Source organism: Nothoprocta perdicaria, unplaced genomic scaffold, assembly GCF_003342845.1.
Source record: "Nothoprocta perdicaria isolate Ctin4 unplaced genomic scaffold, notPer1 scaffold_275, whole genome shotgun sequence".
NCBI classification, from domain to species: Eukaryota; Metazoa; Chordata; class Aves; order Tinamiformes; family Tinamidae; genus Nothoprocta; species Nothoprocta perdicaria.
The window spans coordinates 343367-366947 of NW_020455505.1; the positions used below are offsets into that span (position 1 = coordinate 343367).

Genomic DNA, 23581 nt, shown 5'->3' on the forward strand with positions numbered 1-23581 from the left:
GGGAAAGGGAAAGGGAAAGGGAAAGGGAAAGGGAAAGGGAAAGGGAAAGGGAAAGGGAAAGGGAAAGGGAAAGGGAAAGGGAAAGGGAAAGGGAAGAAGAGGGAAGGTAAGATGTTGTTTCAGCAGGTGCTGACGCTAAGCAAAGGCCTTCCCATAAGCAGCAAGCACACCAGCATGGGGATCATGCTGGGTTTTGCTCGACAGCAGCTCAGATTCTAGCTACACAGGAACGCTGGCTCCTCAGGAACAGGAGTGGTACAGGCAGCGCTCGAGGGGTTTTAATGGGCTAGCACACCAATTCAGGCCTGTATCTAAACAGAAAGAACACATTTCTTAAGAGGGTAAGCAGCTGACGCCAGTAGCATCTGATCTCACGCTGCCAACAGGCAGTTCAAGCACCCAGGGCGGTTGCAGCCAGGTCAGCTGCTGCATTTTGTTTTCAGCAGTGCCCTTCTCCCTGTTCCCCTGTCTCGGTCACAAGCCAGCCAAGGCTACCATTTGCCGGGAGCGCTTCGTTGTGTCAGAGGGGATTTTCGGGACAGCGCTACCAAGTCTCCAATGTCAAAGGGCAGAAAGTCTCAGTAAAATGAAAGTGCTTTACTAAGACAGCAAGAAATGTTTCCTATTTTCTAACAAAAGAAAACACCCTAGGACTCGGCAGCAAGTCTGAGTGTTCGTAAAAATCTAAGTGGGAACAATCTGACAGTCTTTAACCAGTAATTCTAAGGCCTAAGTCACAAGCAATAAGTCAACCTCCGGGCAACAAGGGTATTTCCAAGGTCACACAAAAATATACAAGAAGTGAGACTGGGAGTAAATTTAGCAAAGGGTCACATATTGCCCCACTGCTGCATGGCATTTTAATCTCGTTTAGTGCCACATTTCTGAGGGTTTCTCTGGAGAAAGTGCACCAATCCTCCCAGTTTCCTCAAGAAGCAAGGTGGCCGGCCAGTGAAGGCAGGGAGAAGCCCGTGCTGGTCCGTACTGGCTTTGAATCAACGATCCAGTTCTGTGCACCTGCAGCTGAGGGTCTGAAGGAGGAGCTTGCCATTAGCCAGCAGAAAGAAGCTGCTGCTGGCTGAGGGGTAAACTGTTTTGTGGGAGCTTCTGGAAAGCTTTGGTACCCAGTGCTGAATGGCTAAACTTGGAAACCCTCTTGTGACTCCACCTTTGCACCTGAGCACAGGCAAGACCTTTAACTTGCTCTACCTCTCTTGCTTCTCTGCAGTTGCCTAAAAGTCCTGCCAGCTGGGCAGTTGCAGGAATCAATATAGCCAAGCCTACGCTATCAGTCCTTATTCGTCAGACACAGGGCCGAAGCACCAGTTGAAAGGGGGAATGGCATCCCCAAAGGATAAATCCTCTAAACCAGGTTTTCCAGACCTTGATCTATTGCAGCAGCTCTAGAAGGCCAGTCTAGCCTCTAGAAGGCTTGCTCTGCCCCGAGGCAGAGGGGAGATTAAATTTCTCAGTCAGGAAAGATTTAATTGAAAATGGTTCTTTATAAGAAATGTCAGCTCCCATCAGACAGTTGCTTTAACAGCAGAGCCCTCACCAAGCACTTGCTCTCCAAATAACATCAGTGCTCAGTGGAAGAGCCAACTACATATAGACAAGCCTGTGTACTTATGGGCAGCCTCTACAATATATATCGCGTGTTCTCCTTTAACCCTACGTGTCTTGCATCCCTTGTACACTCCAGGTAACAAATCAGCTAGTGACTATTAACAATGTTACCGTAAATCAAGTAATCACAGCAGCACAAATGCATCCTGCTAGATTTCAGAATTTAAAGAGTACTGCAGAAATGAAGCCTGTCTTCTCGTAGCCCTGGTGCAATGCTTAGTGACTAGGTGCATGTCTTCTCTAAGGGAGTTGCCTTGCATCCCAACTGCCAGGGACATGGTATTAAATGAAAAATCCGACTGCATCAGTCTGCAGACAGGTTGAGAAGATTTCTTTTCTCAAGATCACCCATGGTCATCTGCAAGTTGGAAGAGCCTGTCTCCCCTGCCCCTTCCCTTTCTCTAGGGAAGCCTACAGTACAAGAGCTTTAGTGTCACCTGAAGACATCTGTGCCTGGGGTTTTAAAGAGGAACACCCAAGTATCCTGGCCAACAAAGTCAGCGTGGGAAATTATTACAAACCTGTAACACAGTTGTAGGTTGAGAAGTTGTATGCAGAGGTTGTATGCGGAAGAGGTGTGCAAGTTGTATAGGTTTTCAGTGACACGGCCAGCCAGCCTGACACAGGCTGACTCCTCAGTTCTGGTAGTCACGGTGTCTCAGGGGTGCCTGTGTGTGTGTGTGTATTTAGTTTTTGCTTCATGGTGCTGCCTTGGAGGTACAGAGGAATGCTAGGACCCCAGTGTCCTGGGGCGCTAGAAGACGACAGACAGGAAACTGGGGAGGGGGACATGCATGAAACCAAACCCTGGCTGCTCTGTCTTGATAACACTGAGGACACAATTCAGGCTCCGCTGAAGTTAACAGGAGTGGAGTTCTCTCATGGATTTTAACAAAACCAAGCTTTCACCCCGGGACTAAACAAATGATCCTGTGGCTTTCTTTTGCCAAATTCCATCCTTTCTTGAAGCAGATGGGCTGAAACGCACTCCATACACAGAACAGAAAATGAAAACATGACCTGGCAATGATTGGAAGGCTCCCACAACCTTGTCTTCTATGAACGCCCACATGTCACTGCCAGGCAAACAAGAGCTGCCAATGCGGGAGACTTTGGGGCAATATTCCAGCAAGAGAGGAGAAACAAATACCAAAACAAAAAGCAACAGCATTTTAACAGCTTGCCTGGAAGAGCAAATATTGACTGGTTAACTGGAAAAAGCCAGCTCATCCTCCTTGTTGCTGGGGGTGGTTCTGGCACAGAGGATGTGCCCTCACAATTTAGCAACCACAGTGGGCTTACTAAACAGTAAAGGAACTTTCGTAGCAAAGGATATTGTCGGAAGGTGGTATTGGACAGCTAATCTGCACGAGGGCTCTGTTCACAAACCTAGGCTCCAAAGAGCCTGCCTGCAGGCGCGAGGGAAAAAGCATACAAGGAACGGGCGAGCTCAAAGCATACAAGGAACAGGCGAGCTCAAAGCATACAAGGAACGGGCGAGATGCGAAGGGTACGCAGGGCTCCGCACACCTTGCTGCTCAGAGTCACATGCCTTGGAGTTAGACCTGATGGCTAGAAACATCAAGTTCTCTTGCATACCTGGAAACTAAACCTAACTCTCATAGGAAAATGCTGAACACTGGACTAGCCTCCTCTGTCAAGGAGTCCTTTCAAGAGGCTGACTCTGGAAAGTTTGCCTCCCCTGCGTTCAGTTTCTTAAGGCACCAACTTTCCTTAGCGGTCTGCACTGTGCAAGCACCATCAGCACTTCAAACAGCTGACAGAGAACTGGTCAAAACTCTTTGGGCGCATGAAGAGCAAGCACAAAAGCACATGAGCAGATTTCATCAGCCGATTGCTAAGCGCAAGGTCCTCAGGAATACATTCGTGAGCTCACCAGCAACTAGCGCTAAAATGTGCAGTCCTGCTCATGCACAGTCTGTCCTTCGCAGGGTAAACAGAGCCCTTTATGTTGTGACTACGAGAGCACAGCGGTACAAGGAAGGCTGTTGGGGACGGTTACACAGCTCGAGCGTCCTCCAGCTCTCAGACATCACAGCCATTCTCACACGAAAGCTCAGACACACACAAACTGCTATTCCTGTAAATTACTAAGCAGCAGGCATATTAGCCCGTGACATTTAAGAAGCAGTCCCATTAACCCTGAGTCTGCTGGCTAGTGCCTTGCAATCTTTTTTTTCCTCATTTGTTTAGGAGAAAAACCCTGCCTTCCTAAATAGCATGAAATATGTTCTATGGCCAAAATTCCAGGTCACTGCCATAATGTCCAAAACCAAACAAGAATTCTTCTATGAGCAGTTCTGCCTCGTCCTCATACTTTTGCATACAATGTACAGATCAGATCATCCATTTTTTCCTCAGTTTAAGGTACTACCGCTCTCTCTCACCTTTGTGGCCAGAAAGAGGGATGGGAATTGCACCTATTCACTCCCAGTGATTCCCACATCTAGGCTGTTACTAGGAAAGACAAGCACAGCCATGAATTCTGTACCCTCGTGAGAACAACTATTTACTTTGAACTGCCAGAAGCATATTTGTCAACAGATCTGTAAGTCAAATGACATGGAGCCTAAGTGAAAGGAAGCAATTAATCCTTATCTTTTCACCCAGACGTTGATTATCTGTCAATTAACGTCAATCCACTAAAGCAAATAAGATCCAGAAATAATCCATGTTATGGTTTTGAGCTTGCTTTGAGAATGGCGGAACTTGCTTTGCCACAAGGTTCTCATTCTGGTTCCTTATTTGTCAAGCACAGTAGCAAAGGGCCCAACGGCAAGCTCTGGGCAGGGGAGAGCAAATCTTCCCATGTAGTAGGGCAGCATCAAGAACTTCCCCGCTCCCTCTCTCTCCAGCACCTTGCTCTCCTGTCATGCCTGATTTTACTATCAACAGTGCGTAGGTTTAAAAGTCTGCAGCAATCTGGAGAACGCATCACAGACTCCTCAGGCTCTGCAGGGGGCTGTTACCCCAGCAGGCTGCCATCCAACTCGAAAAAAGGAATTCAGCACATGCGCACATGCTTGAAACTTCACTAATTCCAGGATTCCAGGCAGAGCGCTCTGCTCGCTCAGGATTTGGAGGTGGGAAGCTTGCAGCCACCACGCATATGACAGACAGGTTGCTTTCAGCCTGCCCAGCACAGTAGACAGGCATGGTGTTAGTCTCCCTGACAAAGAACCCCTTGCAAAAAACCCAGTCCCTCCCCACCTGATCCACAAGACACTCCTGCACTCCCAGCTCAGCAGGCAGCTCTCAAAACCCTGTCCTTCAGCCACTTCCCACGGCGCACGATGCCCTCTCCTGGGAGGCCGAGGAAGGAGCCGGAGAAGGGGTTCCCAGTCAGAGTAGGATGAAACTGGGCAGGATTCCCCCCAGGAAGCCACACCATTGGGCACTGAAGGGAGGGAAGAGGGTCAGATTCCAAGACTCTAAGCATCTCCTTAATGAGACTACTCATCATCCTCTGCCTGGAGTGCCCTTGATGTAGAGGAGAGAAGCCTGCACGACCTGACCTCTGACCACTCCTCTGAGGAGCTGTTTGCAGGGAAAGAGGTCTGCAGGAAAGGCAGGTACACGTGTGGCCATCTGGAAACAGACAGCATCTTCTCCTTCCACTCACCTCCTTAGTGCGCTAGGGATGGGGACACTGGTTCTAGCTGTCTGTGAAGCAAGCTGCAGGGCGTGGAGAACAAGGCAACATCGTGAGCGCAGAGCTTGCGGTGCAGGGCCTACTGCCTGACCTGGTAGACAGACCTGTTTCGCCAGGCGCAGCTGGAAGAAACAGGGATAATGCAGGGCTGCAAGGCAGCTGCCTAAGGAAGAATAAAAAACGCTGGTGAGATTTTAGCCTTCATCCCAGGCCCACCACACCTCACCCCCAGGAACATCCGCTTTAAGGGAACTGACCATTTTTTAAATCATTTAAAAAATACCTCCTTCATCCCTCTCCAGACCTCCACCACATCCCAACTATTCTGTGCCCTCAGAGTTTACACAGGGAACAACACGGCAAAATCCGAGCAGCTTTGGGGTTTTTATACACAGCAGAGCATCTACCTAACAAGCGCAAATAATAAGAGAGCTTAGGTTGAGACCGAAAGCTATACCCAAATTCTTGGAGCAAATGCTGAGTGCGTAAAACACAAACTCAGCTTCAAGGAGAAATAAAGTATCCTACAGCAGAAAGCACTCGTTTCAGACACGGAAAAAGCACAGCACAGGCAGACAAGAAGGATGGGAGAGATTTGTGCTGGGTATAGATTTGGCAGGAAGAAAAGACCACAGCTTCATTTGTATAGCAGTGCCTACAGCCTTGAAGGAGACTGCAGTCCTCTTAGGCAAGGTGTACCTGCACAGTACAAGACCACTGCTGCAGTCCAGAGGCCTCCTGCAAAACCTGGAGACACTGGCATTTCCGCACACTTTGTGCAAAGTTCCACTCTGTCCTGCACCAAACAAGGCTGAGGAAGAAAGTGCCCTGATCCCCGATTGTCAGGGCATTCGGCCCTTCCCGCAGCCACGCGTACTGGGCTCAGCGCGTGCACCTGGCAGCTGGCGCTTGCACACTAGGCCCTGCAGCTGATCGCTGCAGCGATCACGGCAAACGCTCGGCTTGGTTGCTTGCTGCTTGGGTTTTTCCACGCCCCCCCCCCCCCCCCCCCCTCCAAAATAGCTCGAAAAAAATAGCTGTTTGTCACGCTGCTGATATTGGAGTGGAGGCCTCATTAGCCCAGCTGCCACCTTGGAAGGTGGATAGCAAGGAGGATGAGGGCAGCTGGGAATGAAGCAGCAACATCAGGGACAGCAGATTCTGGAGATGCAAAGACGCATTCTTCTTGTCAGCCTCCCTCGTGAAAAGCCAGAGAGAAAATAATGGATATTTATAAGCAAACCTGTCTCTAAGGCAGCAGTTTCCAAAGGCTAATAATAGGGTTTGGACTTGTTTATAGCGTGATTCAGACGGCCAGGCATAAAGCTGCTGGAAATCTCCTGCCTGTCCCCAGAGCATATTCCCAAGAAGCTAGAAGTTAAAGGAGGGCCTGGGTCCAGCTGCAGAGAGTTCACGCCAGCCGGGCACCAACAGTGATGCGTCAAAGCCACCAGGGATGCTGGATCAAAGTAAAGCCCCAAACGAGCCCTAAAGGCTCCTCGCAGGGAAGGGCAACAACCCACTCCCTGTTCTAGAACAGCAAGGCAAGAAGCCGAGGAGCCTGTTAATGACATCTCTTGCTTTGGCTTTTGTTTGGCTTCTCCGGTCTGCAGCAGCACCCAGCTAAGTGCAGAGTATTACCGTGCGAGGCAGGCAGGGGCTGCACCTGCCTCCAAGACTTTGCAGCTGTGCCAAGACTGTCACAGGTGTAGAAAGCTACCTGCAGCAGAACTCACAGTGAAAAGACAAGTTGCCAGATTGCCACTCACAGGCCTTGACCCCTGGGCTGGGTTCAGACCAGAGCTGCTACGAAGCGTAACTGCTTATGATTTCACCACAAAATCCACATTCACTGACCCTGTTGTTATTCTTGCTAACTCAGATAGAACATGTTGAAACTGAAGCTTCCCCGGCCAAGTAGGAGGGGAAGATTAAAAACAGGAAGGCCAAAGCAGCCTCCTCTTTGTACGGGGGAGAAAACAGGGCAGGGTTCTGCCGTACAGGGCAGCACCTGGACAGCATGTTCCGAAGCATAAAAACTGCAGTTATCAGATCTCCACCCTGCTCCTTGCCTAAGAGAGAGAGCTTTTCTGGCCAGCCCATTCCAAGGCATGGCAGAGGGAACCTCAGAGCGCTCCTCTTTGCCTGCTACCGGCAGGACGAGGGATACAGCAATGCCACGGCACACTGTTAGAAACCAGAGAGCCTTCTCTTTGCGTGGTGTAGAGCAAGGCAGAACTCCAAAATGCTTTAAGAATGCTTTGGACACAGCTCCACCTCTTGGCACAAATCTCTTCACGTGCACATTCAGAAAACAAGATCCTGCATCCAGAGACCTGAGCCTGGCAAGCAATTCTTCCAGTCTGCCCCACTCCCTTCCCGCCGGCCCCAAAACACACACTCCTAGCACTGTACACTCCATCAAGTCTGTTTATTTACCAGCAATCATCTCCTTATTGATTGCTGTTTGCTTAAATGGCAGTAGCGTGCAGAGTAGCGTGCAACAGCCCTGACCTGTGAATTTTGAACAGATGAGGGGAGGCTTAACCTTTCCCATTGGAAATATCACCTAGAGCTCAATCTTTATGCCAAAAGCAGCAAGAGAAGCAGCTTTTCATACTGAAGAGCTTCAGCTGGGAGTGACCGACTGTCTGTGCCCTACCTTCCGTCTGTCGGAGAGCACCACCCAAGACAAGGCTGCGTTCCCACAGGGCCTAAAGGAGAAGAGGTGCAAGCAAATTTGGAGGACTGAACCTGTTGCTATGAAGGCTCCTTCTATACCAAAGACACTAGACAAAAAGTAACTTCTAGTTACAGGCTCCATGGGTGGCCTTAGATGAGCGACACAGGGTCAAGACCCCCACAGCTTCCACTGAAATCAGTTCAAATCTCCTTTTCATTCCCCATCTATAAAAAAAGAACCACCACCTTTCCTTTCTTTGTCCCATCTCTTTAGCCTCCAAATCCTCCAGGTGGCAACCTGCCTCGCCCTCAGTCTGAATGTCTGCAACGCAAAGGTGGGCCAAGTGCTCTAACTGCACCTGCATTTGCCTCCCGGAACCAAACATTTGATGACTTCCACCAGAAGATGTCATCGTCAAGTTATCAGTCTCCTACCATTCACGCCAAAACACAAATCCAACGAGAGATGGAGGTAGAGTAGCCACAGTCCTTTAAAACTGCTATTTATTGTAATGCCTCTCCACGGTAAACACAAAGTTCAAGGCTAGGACAACACGGAACAGTCAGATACACAGCACCAGAGAGAGGTGCAAGTGGTTCTTTAACCCATTTATTCAGTTTATAGTCATGGATGAGCATGGGGAGGGGCAACGTGGAGGACAGGAGTTTCTGCTGTGATTCACCACTTAGAGGCCTGTTCTACACGTACAAACTTTCAGAACAGGAGGGCAATACCATGAGCAGAGATGCTGCAATGCTCATCTGCACCGTGCCTCTGACCTTCCAGGAGAACTCGTGGAAGTTGCTTGGACAAAATGCTTTTAGTGCCATGTTTGGCTGTCACGAGGGCTGATATTTGCACACAGCACAACGCATCTGTCTGCAGAGCACCAAGGTTTACATACCACAGATGGTCCTTACAAAGTCTGAATTCAGAAGAAATCTCAGCTTTAAACTTCCACAGTGGAGTCCAAGGTAAAAGGACTGCATTCCCAAGGACCTAATCACCCAGACGACAGAGGTGAACGGTTCACTATGTGTTTTGCACTGTGCAAAATGTGTCCCGAGTAGAGCACAAGTCCATTAAAAAGCCTCCTCCTCCTCAGTGAAATGCAAAGAGGAATCCAAACACCTGGCCTCCGTGAAGCACAGCGCGTCATCGGCCATTTGTCACTTCTGAGGTTCCACACATTGGGTTTTTTTGGCAGGTGGCAGGCATGTCCTCTACGCTACTGCAGACCACGGTGGAGATATCGTCAGCGTTACTAGAGAAACGTTATTGGGAGAACAGGGTTGTTGCAATGTGCAGCGTGCTGAGAGAAGCTGGGATGGAAACTGAGCCAGCCCTGTATGCAGGGTGGCTTCCACCTACGGTAGCAGGCTCCGCAGGCAAGAAAGCATAAATAACAGGAAGAGCAACACATCGTCTTAGTAGTTATGGCTCACCGAAGGCTGAAACTGGACCTTAATGAGAGTTCTATCACCAAGTCACGACATCCACAGGCAGGCCGATAACCCTATTTGCTCATTTCAAACATCTAAAGCACGTCACTCATTAGCACCTACTGACCTGACTGGTAGAATCAACAGCAGAAATAAATTTCAGAAGTAGCAAGAGATCGGAAGCCAACTTAATCATACACTCATCCTTACAAATCACTCTATGCACTGTGACGACAACTCTTCCAAGAAGAGACAAGGGAGTCAAAATCCAGGAATGCTGTGAGCAGTGGCTGTTCCTGGAGTCACAATCTGGGCTCAAGGGACTGAAGAGAACTCAAAATTATTTCAAAGCTGGAGGAGACTATCCGTCTCTCTGGTCTTCAAGTTGCATCTGGAAAATCGTTCTGAGGCTAATACGAAGTAAGCTTCTTCAGGACGTTCCTAGGTGGATATTTGATGGCTATCTGGTTGATTCATCAAGGGGGAGAAAAAAAAGAATAAATAAAAAACAAAAAGCTTTTAAGTGAGCAGTACAGTTCATCACTGGCCTCTTGCCTTTTTAGCTTATTTAGGGAGGAATCTTCGAACTGCAGCCATTGACCATGGAGTCCATTTTGCTCCCCTTCTTTGGAATATTCCTAATGTTCCTTCTGACTGTTCAGAGTCGTAAGGGGACTTGGCCCCTCCGTGCATTTCCAAGGAGTCTCCTCTGATTCAAGCCATGCCTTGCTCCTCATTCAACTCCTCCTGCTCTAATCCAGGAGTGTCATGTTAATTCACAGGCCTGTTGGTACAGCTTGCCCTTCCCATCTTGCTGAGCCGTCAACCTGCAGACCTGTCAAGAGACTTGCCTGTCCTACGATTCTACACCTGGGCCAGCCTATGCATCCCCTGGGGCACGTGCTTTGCTCTTTGCATACAAATCTACCTGCTTTCTGATGCTCCTGCCCGGCACTCCGTCACCGCACATACAGACCAATGGAGTCCCAGGCCCAGGAGTGGGGCACAGAGCCTACACAGGCTTTTTGCAAAGAAGGGAACATCCTCTCAGCTTCACCTCATGCCATCCCATTTCTGCATAGTTCTCAAGGAGGTATATGGAAAAAATAAAAGCCCTCTTCAACTGGCTTGCAATGTGTTTTAAAAATGGAGATAGAATGAAACAGAGCACTGCTTTGGAGCATGCTGGACCGATGGAACACACATACTGTCTACCTTGTAGGTTTGGGAAGCTAAAGATATTAATTACTGCCCCTCTGGTTCTCTCCCTTTTGCATATTTTTGGACATCTTACATACCGTAGACTAGAATTCAAAGGCTGCTATAGGCATCTTTACGGATTGTTTTTCCTTAAAAGTGTTTCCAAGACAGAGCAACCTCAGGATTTTTCTCCATGGCACAGACTGCCTCCTTCCCTTGAGATGCAGTGCATTCCACAGTTAATTGTCTCACAGTTTGGGGTTTTTTTTTTTTTTTTTTTCCTCCACCCTCCCCTTCTTTTCTTTCTCAAATGCAGTTATCTGAAAAAATCCTCAGGAGAAAGCGAGCACTACTTAGGTAGATGAGGACTATACAGAGACTTACAGAGAGAGAGCTGGAGCCAGATTTTTCCGGAGCCAAACTGCAGCCTGGAGCAGAACCTCACACTGTCGTTCCTTGTTATTTTTTCCTTTTCCTCTTCTCTAGTGTAACAGATAATAACACGGGGAGCAGCAGGGATAATATGGTCGTAGGTGGCTGCTGGATTTTCACACTGTTTCTTACCAGTATGTTCTGTGTAGGCAGAGCAGAGACCTGACATCAAGAACTGAAAGCTTTTTACAGCTGGAAACTTGCAGAGTGAAATCACTTCATGGGACATCTTTATTAGTGAATCTTACAAGCGCAATCTTTCAAAGAGAACGGAAGAAGCCTTAGGCAGCTGTCCAGCAGTGTCAGTGGATGCTTTTCATTTTGTTCAGCAGGTGTGTTGCTAGCCTCCCATTTTTTTCCTGATTGGCTTCAACCTCCGGGATTTGAGAATAGTGTAGTTTGCATAGCACGTGTGCTGTTCTGACAGGAGAGGGATGTAGAACGCACGCAGCAGTTTTGAGGACCTGAAACCAAAAAGGAAAAACAGATCGTCCTTGAAGCGCTCCTGAGCCAACACATATTCAAAATCATAGAAATGAGGTTTTGAAAAAGACCTGGCTGGTGGGCAAGCGATGCAGGGAAGGACAATGGTACAGACATACAAAGCCAGTCCATCTTTCCCAAAGCTGTTTTTTGCCAGTGTTACTAGCTTAAAAGCATGAACCTGCTCAGGTTTTCTAATACCATCTACTCCAGCAGGATTAAGGGGGAGAGGCTTGAAAGCAGCTTAGCTCCTGAGTATCACAGCCCAAACAGCAAACAGTATAGATGCGGGCCTGACAGAGGACTTGATACCATGCAGGCACACATGGCTCCCTCCTCTCAGGGCACCCTATGAAGCTAGAACAAGGCTGCAGTTAGCCTCTGACATCTGCTGACAAGTTCTGTTCAATCTGTCTGGCCACCTCTTCATGGTGTCTGAAGTAGAGAAACTTTGGCCAGCTCCGGGACTTGAGAATTTTGCTCTTCTGCTGAGGGCGCTGAATTAAAGAGCGATCTGCTGTTCTAAGGTCTACAAGGCAATTTGTTGCGGGCTGCCACTATTCACCCCTCAGCCTTCTGGTGCTGCGAGTTGGTGTTTCACAGCATTTTGCTACAACTATGCCAGCAGAGTACTCAAGCATGGAAGGCTTAATAGCTGTATCAAATTAGTACCCTTTGTACTTTGTCTGGCTGCTAATTGCTGAAGCTGTGGCAGCTGAGAATATTTTCAATGCATGCATTCTTCTACTCAGCAAATTAATAGTACAGTCCAAGTTCAAATGTGAAGTGGAAAAATAAGACCGTTTCCTCCATCACCAACACTGAACCCTGCTAGAAGCTAAGAAATTTTGAGTGATTTCCGAGACCTGTGCTGGGGCGACAGTCTTGCCTTCTCAGTACTGAAGCTTAGCTCTATGCCTTATCTCCTCGAGATCATCTCTCTCACACAGTATGTGGCTTGACAAACACGCTCTTTAACTTCACCAGCACAGAGGCTGGAATAGCAGCCGCACTCCGATCTGTGGTTTGCAGCTTGCCAAGCGGTCAGTGGTACATACTGGTACAATGGTACACAGATTCAGCATGTACTTGCTGGTCACTGTAAGTCATGCAGCTATCCTCGTAATACAGCCATGGGCTTCCAACTCAAGCAAGCCTCTTTCAGAAGAAAGATGAACTGTATTCTGTTTGCTTTCTGCAAGGCAGTAGTGGACATCGACAAGATTTATCATCAACAAGATTTATCAGTTCCTTAGCCTAGGGACAGTAGTTTGGAAAAGTGCCCTAGTAAATAAAAGGTATATATTAAAAACAACCACCCTGACATTCTCAGGAAAAGTCACAGCTCAGGTCCAAAAAGACAAATACCTCAAAATGGCATGAGGGCACCTGCAATAAGCAGAGCTTTCATGTTTCTTAAGCAGAAGCCTTCTCAACACAGAGACGTGGTCTGGACACCAACAAAACAATTATTCTCTCTCCTGTGAGTAACTGCACAGTGACAAAGCCCTGCAGGCTTTGCTTCCAGTAACAGAATCTACGCTGCTGGTGCCCCTACAGCCTGTGGAAGCCATGAGAGAGCATTAAATTCAGACAGGGATCTTTACCTCCTGTCACCTGGTTCCATCAGGCTCAGCCACCTCAAATAGCAGATGGCACACGAAGAGCGTGCGACGATAGAAGACAGTGAATATATATAATGCTCTATTTGCATTTGCTTCTCAATTTGTACCCTGGAGACTGTGTGTGTAGCCTTAAGCAACAGAGTTCCTATGCAGCACCTCAGCAGCAAGATCACAGCCACAGGGGTTCCCAGCTGGGCAGCCACAGGTCCAGTGCAATGCTGCTGGGGCACTGCAGCAGCAAGGGTCCTCCAATGGCAGCCTCTGGCACACAGCTGGGCAGCAGGCACATTCTGCCCAGCCCTTGCTGTGTCCCAGAGGTAGGTGGTCTCCCACAACCCCAAAGGAACTCCTAATTCTTTTCCATGTTTTTGGTCTGCAGCCAGGGCAGGACACAGCTGCACAGCACCATGCTAGTCCCAGCAGAGCTGCACCTATTTTGTGTTGGGCATGTTTCTGTAAAGTATCTCTTGAACTGCAGGAGGAAGCAACAGAATAACCCCATTCTACCAACTCCAGTGGATGCTCTTCCGGAAGAGGAGAACTGCTAAGTGAAGGAGGTCAAGTCTCTGCTTCCAAACTCAAAGATGTACTCGGAACAGGAACAGCTAGATACATGGAGGGCCACGGCGGTGACTAACTGTTACCACCAATTCTATCTTGTAGGCTGAACTTCTCACCCCATTTAGCAGAATTCAGAAAGACAGATGAGGAGGAGGAAGAGAAAGGAAAGGTAGACGAGGAGGCAGGATGAAGTTGCATCTTCATCACAGGAGCAAGACCCAGTACCTTCTGGCTACTGGCAGACACGGGAAGCCTGTGATGAAAGCTCTCCGAGAAGCCATTAACATTTGCACTTCCTCTAGGTGTTAAATTTTGTACTGGCTGGGCAGCTAACAACTGATTTAACTACTTATAAAACATAAGCCAGAAAACCATTTCATATAACGTGGAGGAAAGCACCGCTAAAGGGAAAGAGGCAGGCTCTTATCAAACCAGGGTGATGATATACTAGCACAAGGTGACTGAATCATTAATCTTGCATTAAGAATATTTTTTATGATGGAAAACCCAAGGGTGAGAGCACAAGCATTTGGAGCAAGCAGACGGCTCAGCCTAAAGAGCTGGAAAATATGTGCTCCTCAGCAGGGAGCTGTAATATATTTCCCCTTTTCTGTGCCAGATTTGGAGCGCTCCACCAATATAGAATTAAATGGACCTGGACAAAGCAGCTTCCTGAGGAGCATAATTAGCTGGTGGCTTGGAGTGCTCTCTAATTCAATTAGCAGCACCATTTATCAGAGCCAGCTGAGATTTACATTTGCACTTGCTGACGTCAATGTGAGACTCGCAGCGAGTCCCAGAAGCCTCTAGTTCAGCAGGAGCAAATTGAACTGCTAGGGTCATTTATTTTCAAAGAACAAGAGCTGGAGGGTGGGTTTTTTTTTTTTTTTTTTTCTGTCCCCTCCTCTTCCTTTTTTCCCCTCTAATATTCCTTGCTCTACAGACTTTTTTTTTTTTTAAGAGCAGGAGGAGAGAGAAAGCTGCACTTTCACAGGGCTTTTGCACTTACTTCATAGGTAGCAGAGGGCACTTTAAAATGACAGGATGGAAGCAGGTGTGGGATTTCAGGCATGCGTCATTCTGCTGAGCTGGGAGGGGAGGCAGCACGTGCTCAGAAATGCAAACAGCCTGGACTGTTATATAGGAAGGTCGTGACACGTCTTCCCTCACTGTACTCACAGACCTATATGTCTGGCTCTGCAAAGAACTCTCCCCACACATTCACTAGCTCTGAGAATCTTTTGACCTTTCCGGTTTCTAGCACCTACCATGCTGCTCCATCTACAACTGTGGGTTACTGCTGCTACCTCTCTCCTAGCTAAGACTTTCCCCTCACGCCTCTGCCTCAGTGATCTCCCTAGCTGAGCACGTGCCCTTTCTGTCCTTCACCAGCACCTTGCACTTCAGCCACCCTACTGGCAAACAGCTGAAGACCTGCAGCGGGGAGAGCAGCACTGTGCTCTGAACTGGAGATACTCACAGCAGGCATGTAAATCAGACATGCTGCTATGACAACCTGGCCTCTTCCACCGGGGAAGGCACCGCACCTCCCTTCTGCTCCAGCTGTGCGGCGTTGATAAGAAACAGCCCAGAGAATTTCCATGTAGCACAAGAACAGGAGAGAAGGAAGGAGGCTGCTAAGGCAGGCCAGGAAGGCCAAGGACCTGACTGCCTCACCTCCTCTCGAGACGTGCTCTGCAAACCTCTCCCATTGCACTCTCCCCCAATGCAAGTGCATCCTTTATTAAAGAGGACACTGCAGCCAGGAAAGTCCCCGTCCTCCCTGCACCACTCCTAGATAATCTCTTTCTTTGGTTTAAGCACTCAGTGGCTGCTTAGCCTACGAGGACTTTGCCTTCTTCCCCAGCTTTCTGCTCTTCCAGCTTGTCATTACCACAGTCACTGTATTCCAGGGGTTCAGAATCTCTCTGCAACACCCACCTGCTCTCCCAACAGGCTGCCTACTATTACACGGTAAAATGTTAGCTTTGCTGCAAAAAGCTGGATCATCACTTCTAGCAGTAGGAGCTACACACTCTCTTTCTTCACAAAGCCAGGCACAAAACACCAGACATCTACATCCCCACACCGAGCGTGTTACCTGGAATTTGGATCCAAGCCTTCAGAGATGCTTATCCACAAGGAAACACAGCTCAGGGATCTAGCTGGAGTTTAGGCCATCTAAATGCAACATGCAGTATCACGCATCAAATCCAGATGACTGCACAGGATTTCAGTGCCAAGCTTGGGAACAAGTTACTGTCCCCAGGTCAACAGAAGTACCTTGACAGCATTTTCCCTAGAAGTACAGGACTGGCCGCAACGCAAAGGCATCTCTGCCTCTGCGGTTCAGGAAGCAGAACTCCTGAGCAGCCAGCCCAACGTCTCTGCTGGCCAAGACACAGAGGCTTGGCAATAAACAGAGGAGTTCCTGAATCCCATCCATTTCCCCCATGCGAGGGGGAGAGGCAAATGAATTTCACAGAGCAAGTCACAAAGGAAACAGCATTCAAGTATCTAAAGTAACGAGAGTGTGACAAGGACTCAGCCAAGTACTGAGCTCTGTCTTTGGCTCCAGCTTTAAATCCTTACACTGCTACCATGCAGCCCTGCAGAGTGGAGCAGGGTCAGGATTAAGGGGGAACATCTGACAGGAAACATCCCCAGGCAAGTTAGAACGGAACAAAGGGAACCCCTGTCAGTCACTGCACAGTAGAGGATTCACAACTCTCGTGCCCCTCCTGTGGCGAGGCCTACAGTTGCAGGCATAGCTCTGGCAGCAAAAGGAGCAGACGCGCTGCTTTCGTGCTCCCTCAGGCAGTCCTTTGCAAAACTGTTGCCCAGATGTTCCTATTGCCTCATTAAGTAGGCTCACTGGCCATTTCCTTCTCACTTCCTGGAGTTCAGCCTCTAACATAACAGCAAGTCTCTAGGCAAACACAGCTCATAAGAAAATCTTGCGAAGGAAACCTGTGCCGGCAATCTGGCCATAATGGAAGCAGTCTCTGAGAAAAGCATGTGTTCATTCCTTCTGACTACTTTTTCCCTCCTCTAACTACTTTCAGCAATCCTCCTTTCGGTGCAACACACACCTACTGCTAGGTCTAACACAAAAAACAGGCCTTGGCATCCGTGTTACTGTTTTCCGGAGACTTTTCCGGACAGCCTCAACGTCCTGGCACGACAGCTAAGTGACCAGAGCTTTCAAGAAACAAATAACCATCTCTCTGCAGCTTGAGAAATCACTGTCCTTGCAAGGATGTGTTAATATCACTCCCATTTTGATAATCCCAATTCCACTGTGTCTTAGTCTGGAGGAAGACAATTTCACTCTAATTTACACTTCTCAAAAGTTTGCAAGCTTTACAATAAGCAAGTTGTTCACCGAGTAACAGAACTAGCGAAGCCTGGACTGACAGTGGTCTCTTACATAGGTTCTCCGATGCCTCATAACAGAAGGAGCTTAAGAGTCAAGAGACAGCAAGGTATCTCCCCAGTCGATCTGCCAGTTTTCATAAAACTTGTAAGAGTCTGCTCTCTTTGAGACTGACTTACATCTGTCTATTGAAATGAGAGAAACAAGACAGGAGATTCAAAAGTCTGTTGGGAGGACATGACAGTGGTTTTTTTTTTTTTTTTTTTTTTGAACAAGAAAAATATATTTCAGCAAGTGCAGAGAGATGATTTCTTTTAAATATAATCCTGTCTCCCCACTCTTCTCAGCTAGTTCACGCTTTAAAGCGACCTAGATAACAAACATTATAAGTATAAGCATGACTGAGGTTGTTCTGTAGCCAGGATTTACTTGAAGCATCTTTAGAAGCTGGCCCTTGACCAGAGGCCTCTGCTGCCAGTATACAGCCACTTTTGTAAGGGGACCATCAAGTGTAATTAGTTCACTGACATGTCTGCCCTTCCTCCCCGCTTTCAAGTATGTAAAACATACCTGGAAGCATCTAGGAATGGCTTGTAGGCAACGGTGATCCACTCTTCCTTGTTGGAGGAATACCTTGGCTCCCTTGGGGCCTCAGCTGCTGTATCCAAGTCCACCAGATAATGGCATTTGGAAATGTCAATCTGCAGAAAGGAAGAGGTTCTTTGGGTTTATTTCTTATAGATTTGCAGTTCTGTATGTTAACAGACACCGCCTGTGGTTAATGCATCCACAAAAAGGAGTTTACATTTCAAGCAACAGGTGAAAGGCTTTGTTGACAAAACTTGGCAAAACATTTTGATGTTTTTAAGTGAAAATTTTATGGGGAATGTAAACAGTCACCGCTCTTCTGAACAATGGCTAGGAGTCCTAGGGTCCCTTTCTGAGCAAGTACCAGTACCAGCTTTTTACCGAGGACCTGTCAAGTCACAGAGGGGAATCGCAGTGGACAGAATCAATTCTTCTGGAGCCTTTCCTTGTGGATGACTAACCAGCTCTTCAAGGCTTCTAGAGATGCTGACTCCATAGCTCCCCACAGCAAAGACTTCACTATCACTTGTGTTAGAAAGGTCTTCTGACGCCTGAACTGGCACAGATGTGCTGAACTCTAGCAGGGCTGCAGCAGTGCTGGCCCTCACGGCCTTGCCTGCAGCAGATGAACATCACATTGCACTCCTCAGACCATGTGGATTTGGTATCAGCACGGTCATGCCTTTATCAGCTGCCTATGACGCAAGTAACCGCTCTGCCCAAACAGCAATGTTTGACAACACTCTGCCAAAATATGAAAATGTATTCAAGGAAATAACATCACAGAAATGAAGTGTGTGTGTGTGTGTGTGTGTGTGTGACCTCCCAGATAAATGAACTGCAGGCAGCACTCCCAAGAGACTTGCTTTATGCAAGCTTCTACTTCCTGCTGAGGAGAGAGCTCTTGAATATGAGCAGACCACGCTAGTCATTTATAAGCTGCTGTGTCCTTGCTGGCTAACAGCCCCCTCCCCTGTCCTTGCAGGTTCTCACAGATGCACACACAAGCTGGTGCAGACAAAAAGCTTTGCCAAGACATATGTGAATTGTCAGATGCAAAGAAGCCTGGAGCTCCTATCAGGATACATTTCCTTTTAATAATAACCATTAGTTATGAGATAAGGCCCATCCAAGGGAGTTCAGTAAAAGGAAATATTGTGCAGAAACTTGTGCATACAGGAAAAGAGGACTAGAGGAGAGGACAAGTTAGGAATAAAGACTGTCCTCCAGTTGAAAATCTGGTCATCTCTAAGTGACATAAAAACATAAGTCTCTTACTGGTGCCTGGGTGAACGTTGGCCCAAGGACACAGAGCATGACAAGAGCTTGTCTGGCCCAATGACACAGAGCATGACAATACAAGCTTGTCTGGTCTACCACAAAAGGAGTTAAAATATGGTGATTGCTATGGTTCGAAACAGAAATGAAGGGAATGGAAAAAGAAGGGAAAAAAAAAAAACCCTCTGAAGTCAGGAGTTTCTAACACTGTTTCTGCTTTCAGGCCTAAACTACTGTTCCTGCTTGGATTTCTCTTAGTTTAGTAGTTTTCAACAGAAATACATTTCCTTGGTGGTACAAGTATGTTTGTGTTGTTGTTCAGCACGATTAAGAAGGAGTTGCAAAACAAAAAGGTTAAGTTACCCTTTTCCTCAGCACCCCATAGCAACATAAACACTGACATTTACTCCTCAACTTTCAAGCAATCCCGTAATAGATATGTACCGAGAAACTGAGAAACCAGTCTCATTTCAGCCATTAACAGGTTTGGAGCTGTCTATGGCTCAGATAAACCTTCTAAAACATTTGTTTTCCTCTTTAATGACCAACAGAGTCATGTTGTTTAGATTTATTTGCTATATGGTCCTCTTTTGTGGGTTTTGTTTTTTTGTTTTTTCTTAAACTTGCTTTCTTTGTTTGGGGTTTTTGGTTTTCTTTTGAATCTGGGTGTGCTTCCACTCCTTGAACTCACTGAATTCTAGAGAAGCTCCTGTTTTCAAGGCATCATCATCAGTTCATAACATAATCCTTGTTTTAAAATCCCCTTTAAAATTTACGTAGAGTAGCCAGTTTCTGTCTGTACTAAATAAACATGTCTCAGGCCCTCTTTCTTGCATCAGAAATAACAAAATTGTACGGTGACATTAAGAAAGAACCATGAAACAAAAGAGTGTTTGGTTCCATTAGTCACAGGCTGTGCACCAGCCAGCTGTCTTTGCTAAAAATATGCCACATTTAAAAGATTTTGTAGATTAAACGCATTGCAGCAGACAGCTTCTCTCAGGTGGGTACACGCCTCCCTCCCATTTCCAATAACTATAGAATGATGCTCAAAATAAGAGAGCTTTAACCCAGCCAGGGTATCTCTGCTTTTACTCATAGAGGTCCCACCTGTTAGTATGCACTTCTTAGAGCAGATCACAGCTACTTTATATACCATGTAAAGGACCGTAAGTCACAGAAATGAGCACATGTCCACTGTCCTCAGGCAAGCTACATCCACTCACGCAAACCAGAAAGCTGGTCCAATACATGTGAGTGCTTCCTAAATACTGATGAACGTACCAAAGTTATCCTCCAAGGTGTTGAGAGAGAATGAAAAAAGGATTGCGCATTTCTTGGCAGTTCCTCTCATTCACCCCTCTAAGACAGAAAAGGAAGGATGACTAAATATCTGATATTTAGTGCACCACTAAAATTTTAACTGCTAAGTAATTTCACTAGTCAGCTGACAATACTTTAAAAAAAAATTGTATGAGTGCTATTTTTGGTTAGGTAACACAAGACAACCAAGAATAGTAACAAATGAACAATACTGGTATACACTATCTTTAACAGCTTTCCATTGATATCACTACTGTAATTGCTTCGATAAAAAGTTCCGAATTGACTCCCTCTCTTCTTCTGCAAATACGAATAACTTCAAATATAAAAGAAAGTACACAGGAAAATTTCAATCCCTCCTCAGTGATAACCATTTTCTGTGGGAGATTTCAAACTACTTATATGCATCACTTCCCTGTGTGCACAGTAATACATTATACTAAACTCAAAACTGCACAACTAGGAATCATTACTCTTTTTTTTTTTTTTTTGCTTGCTTGCTTTCTTTTAACCTCTTTAAGTGAAAAACAGGGAGATGAAATGCAAACATAAGACAGGCTCATATAAATGGGGAAATTTCCAAGTGCTACAAAAAATGACTTTTGTTCTGTAGTTGTAAAGTCCCCAAACAAAAGACTGGGAGATCTGATCCGTGATTCTAGGCACTATAGCAATATGCACAATGCAGTAAGGAAAGAAAACAGGAATGTTATCCTTACATAGCGAGATGGCTCTTCCCTGTTTTGGTCGTTCATGTCGGTGGGAATGACCCGCGTTGCCATTGGTCCCTTGGCAAATTGCTTCGGTAACTGGCCCCTGAATTCTGACAGGATGAACTGGAGCTGCCAACTACAGAGAAGAACGTTAGAAAGCAGCACAGGAAACTGCATGGAGCTGGTAGAATATTGCACGGAGAAAGCTTAAAAAAAATAATAATATATATATAACCCAAGGCACTTCACTCTTGACAGTGGAGATCCATGCCAGAGGAGCAAATTTTCAGTAGTTCTTGGACAACATAATCTGTTGACACCAGACCTCTGAATCCTGTGTTTCAGATACACTGGTGTTAACAGAGATGCAACATCCAGTAGGTTTCTCACATGAATATTTATGGAAAGCATCCAGCTTACAGAGCTCATCAAATCAAGCCTTACTTATCCGGCAAGAGAAAGCTGCTTGGAAATCTGTACCACTCCTTTCCCACGCAGACATTAACTGGTCTCCCCTCTGGCACAGTGTGAATAGTTGGGTCAGTGGCGATTCTGTGGAATTCTGGGTATAAGTCCAGAGGTCCGTGGTAGCCTATGGAAGATAAAAAGTTGTAAACAAGCCTAAAATAGATAATATTTGTGCAACCTATCTTGAAAGACTAGAAATAAATGTTCATACATATTTTCCAGTTGATAACTTATTCAACAAGTTAAATGGTCTATACTAAAAAATGGCTGGACTCGAAACCTTCCCACCTCTGCATTTTAGAGGTGCTGTTAGCAAGCACTTTAACTGATGTTCTCCAGTCCTGACTGTCAACAGGTATTGTCCAGTAAAAAATACTCCTGCATAACTTCGCATAGGTGGGAAGGCTCACTGCACAGCCCTGATGCAAGAAAGCACATAAGTACCATGCTTAATCCATCTCTATGGAGGTCACATGCACCGAATTACAAATTTTACATGGGAAAAGGGCTTTTTCAAGCAAGATCTTATGTTCGAAAATTTAAGTATCTGCATAGACACTGATCTCGGTACAGATTTTGACCAAGTATAGTCTTCCTGGCTGAAACTGGAGAGCACCAGTGCTTTAACTGATAATAATTATAGTAATATGCATCATACATCTAATCACTATTTAAGGATGACCACCACGTTGGTACAGTCAAAGCAGCACAAGACCAATACCCCAAAAAGCACAAGACAATACCAACCTCTGAATAAGGCAACAGAGCGAGACAATGACAAGAGGCCAAAGAGAAAGACAGTCCCCAGAGCCAACCAGTTGGAGGAGACCGTGTAGTGTTCCAAGCGGTAACGCTGGAATATGAAGTGGTAACACTTCTGAGGAGAGGACAAAGAAAAAAGAAGTTACTCAAACTCCGATATGGTTGAAAAACTAATATGACAAACTGCATCAGATGCTTGGCTTGGTCCCTCTCTCCTGCTCTGCCCTTGTGTAGGAGGGATTATCCACTTCCCATCTTGTCAGCACACAACAAAATGCATTTCCTACACATATTCTTGCTCTTTATAGCTGGCCCAACAGTCCAAGGATGCCTGGCACTGTGGCAAGTTATTTACCCCTGTGACAGCTCTGGGATGTTCATTTGCATTGGCACTGTAACATCACAACTACCAGCCAAAATTCCCACTTGTAGGTGGGAGAAGAAGTGAAAGTCATTAGCGGCAACGAAATACTCTCAGCCATTTATAATTTGATGCAATCTCAGACAAGTTCCTAAGGAGATCATGTTACAAAGCCATGACATTTGATCTTTTCTGCTAGGCTATTCAGAAGTTTCGCACCAAAGTTCAAGATTATTAGATCAGTTCTTTCTGCAGGCCACTCAGGTAGGGAAATTCCAAATACTTTTGCATCACAGCATAGCACAAGCTAATAGTTCTCCAGACACTTTCATTGGTCCATCGATATACAGATATATCTATATATATAGTACATATACAGAAGGACCATCTTTTTCCTCAGAAAGGCAGCAACATACACACTCTTTAGTGTTCTAACTGCTGTGTTTTGCTTCCAGAGACTTAACACCTGCCCATGTAAAACAGTTTGAATATAAAAGTGCACGAGCTAGCAGATTAGAAGTAAATGATGATAAGTTACCCGCAGGACACAGAGCTATGTAAACGCTTCAGCCCGTGCAACAGCCACAGACATTGTGCAGACATTCCCAAGCTTTGGAACACAATGTTACACAAGCCACTTTTTCTCCCTAAAGGTGTGAGGCTCCTTGAAAATCACACATCCTACCGGAACTTACCTGAAGAGCAGAGAGCGCCACAGCACCACAAAGGCAGATGAGAGGATAGATGGGAAAGAGAAATCTCTCCTCTTTGTGGGGCTGACTGAAGAAAACCACGATCCAAATGTACATGGGAGCTAGTGTCAGCCAGTAAGGACGGCCCAGATTCTGAACTGAAAGAAAAATATATATATACACACACACATACTCAGCCACGTAGTAAGAGGTTTATCGTATTTTCCCCTCTTGCATCTACCTTTCACTTACAAGTGACTGTTTAGCCACGGATGTTTCCATAGCCTTCGCTACT

The 23581-nt window shown here is 46.5% G+C and overlaps 1 protein-coding gene across 6 annotated transcripts in view; it reads right to left on the minus strand.

The window, feature by feature from the left end:
• The window catches only part of ALG9 (ALG9, alpha-1,2-mannosyltransferase), a 50476-nt gene that overhangs the window by 17845 nt on the left and 9050 nt on the right, over positions 1-23581 (minus strand). For 2 of the 6 annotated variants that reach the window (XM_026040991.1, XM_026040989.1), the window contains 6 exons: positions 23290-23444; positions 22219-22348; positions 21448-21595; positions 21010-21139; positions 17672-17802; positions 10960-11520 (listed from right to left, as the gene is read on the minus strand). In XM_026040991.1, coding sequence (XP_025896776.1) covers positions 11397-11520; positions 17672-17802; positions 21010-21139; positions 21448-21595; positions 22219-22348; positions 23290-23444 — 818 coding nt within the window. In that variant the 3' untranslated portion in view covers positions 10960-11396. Of the gene's footprint in view, positions 1-8678; positions 9889-10959; positions 11521-17671; positions 17803-20317; positions 20330-21009; positions 21140-21447; positions 21596-22218; positions 22349-23289; positions 23445-23581 lie in introns of those variants that run through there. The other 4 variants (XR_003249685.1, XR_003249686.1, XR_003249687.1 and 1 more) reach the window with 4 other exon arrangements.